The 3,806-nt window shown below is 31.8% G+C and overlaps 1 protein-coding gene across 1 annotated transcript; it reads left to right on the forward strand.

Moving 5' to 3' along the window:
• Positions 1-221: 221 nt before the first annotated feature.
• LOC111085768 (tachykinin-like peptides receptor 86C) lies at positions 222-815 on the forward strand. The gene has a single exon (XM_022385936.1). It carries the CDS (start codon positions 222-224, stop codon positions 813-815), a length of 594 nt encoding a protein of 197 aa, XP_022241644.1.
• Positions 816-3,806: the final 2,991 nt, after the last annotated feature.

The following is a 3,806-nucleotide window of genomic DNA, read 5'->3' on the forward strand; positions in this document are numbered from 1 at the left end:
TAGTTGTACAGAAAGCTTCAACGTGAAATTGAAATCGAACGGGAATCTGGTTTGTCGGTAAGCTAAAACAAATATATTTATAATAACTGAATATTTCTAATGCTGAACGATATTCACGCATGGAAATACACCTAGTCAGGGAGCCTGTTAAAAGAAAGTCGTGTCTTATTGAGATCAGAGAGACTAGAAATAATCTTATATAACTTTAAAAAACAGTGGCAATGAGATTTAACGCAACAGAATTGTTGAATATTTTAGATAACCTTTATGGAAATGTTGGCTTCAAGACTGACTTTGAAGATAAAGCAGACACAGTCTTCCAATACAACTTTACACGCGATCAGATAATGATTCTTAAAAATATCTTTGATTGTATGGAATCATGGAATATAGAAGTGAATGAAACAGGTGAAAATATAACAATATCGGACAGAATTGAACTTCTCAGTTTGTGTTTAGAAAAATCCTCTTCCAGTGAGCCCACGACCCGACCTTTCGTTCTTTTTTGGTGGCAGCAGATGCTTTGGGGGATTTTGTTTGGTTTAATGATTGTCATTGCCTTGATTGGGAATGCTATAGCTGTATGGGTAGTTCTGGCTCATAGGGGAATGAGAACAGTCACAAATTATTTTATATTGAATCTGTCGTCAGCTGATTTTACAATGACTTTGTTCAATACCACGTTCAACTTTGTGTTTATGTTGGACAGTCACTGGCCTTTTGGTCACACGTACTGCCTCATGAACAACTTCGTGGCAAACCTCACAGTGTCGTCATCTGTCCTCACCATAATGGCAATGAGTTTAGAAAGGTAAGTGAAAAAAAAAGTATCATACCACATTATGTCAGTCAGATAGACGGTTTGGAAATGATGGTGCCAGAGAAGTGCTAAAAGTAATCTTATTGAACTGAAAGTGGGTGAAAGATATATTGAAATTGGAGTAATAAAATCATTATTATGTGCCTATTTTGCGTGTTATGACACTTTAAAGTTTAATCAACGAACACGAGACTGTCTTTGAAACACTTTATAAAAATGTTCTTAACACTTTGAATTGAGTTGTCAAGTAAATGGTAAAATATCATATCACAGTTACAATTTGTCATCTGCTTACTTCGGGAAAAGTTAAAAGTTCACACCTTCTCCACTCCTTAAATGGCCAAAAATGTGTAGAAGTACGACGTAGAAAGTTTCATGACAAAGTCTGCATAAATATTTCCTTTGAGATATTTCCTAACAATCAACAGTTCTATTGATAAAGCGCTTATAAGATCAGGTAGTCAATTCTAAGAAAAGGCAAATAAACAGCGCCTGTTTTAAATTCCCTTCTAGTGTTTCAATGTTGTTTTTTCTTTTCTATATTTGATATTTTTTTCTGTACTTGAAAAGGGTCGGACGTAGCTAAGTGCTTATCGTGCCGGAACTGTCGATCCAATAATTACTGGCTCACCACTTACAGAAAAAGCACGTAGAAAACATACTGACATTTTAGGAAAACAATACGTATTATGAGAAATCACTATGGCAACCCTATGGACAGGCGCACACTTTTCAAACGAGCAACACACACACTGTAATTTGTTTCACATTTACGCGTACACACGGTATTTTATTTCTTCACATAGTCCGGACTCAACACTATTATGAGCATTTATATATATTCTACTGAGATATTTTGAGACTTGCTTAAACTTTAAATCAGAAAATGGTATAATATTCTCGAGATTTTTATAAACAAACAAGAAAACCGACGTTTTACAAACTTCTTGTAGTTTACTTTTTCATTAATTCTTATGAAGGAATTTGCTTGAGAGAATTAGACGTGTAAAATCTTTCTTTACCCAATTCGTCTGAAACTTGTTTACATAAACTTATAAACAAAATTACTAATTTATTCCACTTTTCATTTGAGAAGTCTCTCAGCACAGCAAAGATAGCCCATCGTGATTAACGACAAACAATCCATTTGAAGAATAATTTCTGTATCTTTACAATATTATTTTTATTTTTCTCTTATTTTTTTTCATTTTGCTAATAGATTCTCTTAAAACTAGTTTTGAGCGGTTACAACTTCGCAACAAAAGTCTAACAGTAACACGTGGTACTATATATATGTTAGAGTACTACGTTAGAATTATATTTACTTTAACAGTTTGTATAATTAAGTTTTAGACTAGTGTGAGAATACTTTTTGTGCTTGTCAAATGGGTGGAAACTCAAGAAGTGAAATTTTTAACCAAGGAATTTATTCCTCTTAAATGGATATTGGACAATTCAAGTACAATTGGAATGGTGAAACATAGCATCCCTGGTAGAAACGCACAAAGTGGCGGATCATATTCAGCAAAAACAATTGTTCTTAGTGTTAAGTAACTCAGCTGTTTTATGCATTACCAAAACTATTGTTGGTAATAATAACAATACGGACAATGGGTGTATAATTTCGAATAATTTTCATAACTAAATCGCAAAACAGATTATTCAATGTTTATAATAATACTTAATGTAAGTTCTATCATTTAGTAGGAATATTAAAAATTTTAACTATTGTTAAGCAACGTCTAACTATATATATATATATAACTGTTTTACTTTCGATTATACATTCTACGTCATCAATGCATATGCTTTCTGACTCCGAGGATTAATGTTGGATAGTTTTATTGAAGTAGATGAAACAATATAAGCTGAAGGAAAAAACAACAGCATGAAATTCTACTAAATTCAAATTTTTATGAAGACTATTTATATTTACCAGTTATTTATTTTCGTGCTCTTTTGTTGGTATATAATTAATTATATTTATAGAAGTCTAAGAAAGAATGTTTTTAAAGAAAACTCTGGGTATCTCCTTGTCCTTTCTTCTGGTATATAACTATTTGGATTTGTAGAAAGCTGAGGAAGCAGATCTTTGAAGAGAACTTGTACGTACCCATTAAACTCAGTGCCATTTCTTCTTGTATGTAATTGCTAAGTATTTACAACAAAAGTCACGTGTTATGTATCTTGTTTTGATAACATAATATTGTTGAATTGGGAGTTAATGTTTTGGTTTAAAAATTTTATTAACGCCACCTAACTTTTCCTTCAATGTTAATATCGGTGATATAAGATATTTGCAGCCTGTGAATTTTGGATACGTAAGAGATTTTAAAATAATATCCCTCAGGTTAATGGTTTATGAACATAATCTAAATGCAGCTATGTATATGTGAAGAAGGGCGATTGTAAAATAAATTACTTGAATCTATACATATGTTACACAGACAAAGAAACAAAGGGTATCGAAAAGAACCGCATACGTTACTTTGATTTATAATACGGCATACTTTTACTGATCCAGAAGGTGAAATGACGATCTACATTCGTGATCCAACCTAGTTCTGCTTAATAGGTACATTAGAGTATTACATAACAGGCTTAGAAAAGAAAAAGAGAAAGTGGAGTAACTGGAAGAGCTTAATAGAAAGTTATTACAATAAGATATATGTGTAGATTGTACCGATTGTTGTCTGACTAGATTATTTTAACTTCCTTCTTTATAAAATAGTATAATTTGTTTGATATATTAGTTATTTAGAAATGCACTATTGTTTACTGTAGACATACATTTTAAGACAGTAGTTTTGAGAAACTGGGTGAGAACAATAGTTGAATTTCAAGAATAAAACTAATTTCATAATGAAATACCTTTTTAGGGTTCTTTTAAGAAACGCAAAGAACAGTTAAGAAGGTACTTAATGTAAAGCTTACACATTCGAAATCAATGAAACTGTTAGAAGTTAGCGTTGTTACTAGTTCATCT

This window comes from Limulus polyphemus, unplaced genomic scaffold, assembly GCF_000517525.1.
Source record: "Limulus polyphemus unplaced genomic scaffold, Limulus_polyphemus-2.1.2 Scaffold608, whole genome shotgun sequence".
NCBI classification, from domain to species: Eukaryota; Metazoa; Arthropoda; class Merostomata; order Xiphosura; family Limulidae; genus Limulus; species Limulus polyphemus.

Bases quoted from the DNA above. Each gene is read 5' to 3' on its own strand.
- LOC111085768 (XM_022385936.1), top strand. From the start codon at position 222: ATGAGATTTAACGCAACAGAATTGTTGAATATTTTAGATAACCTTTAT.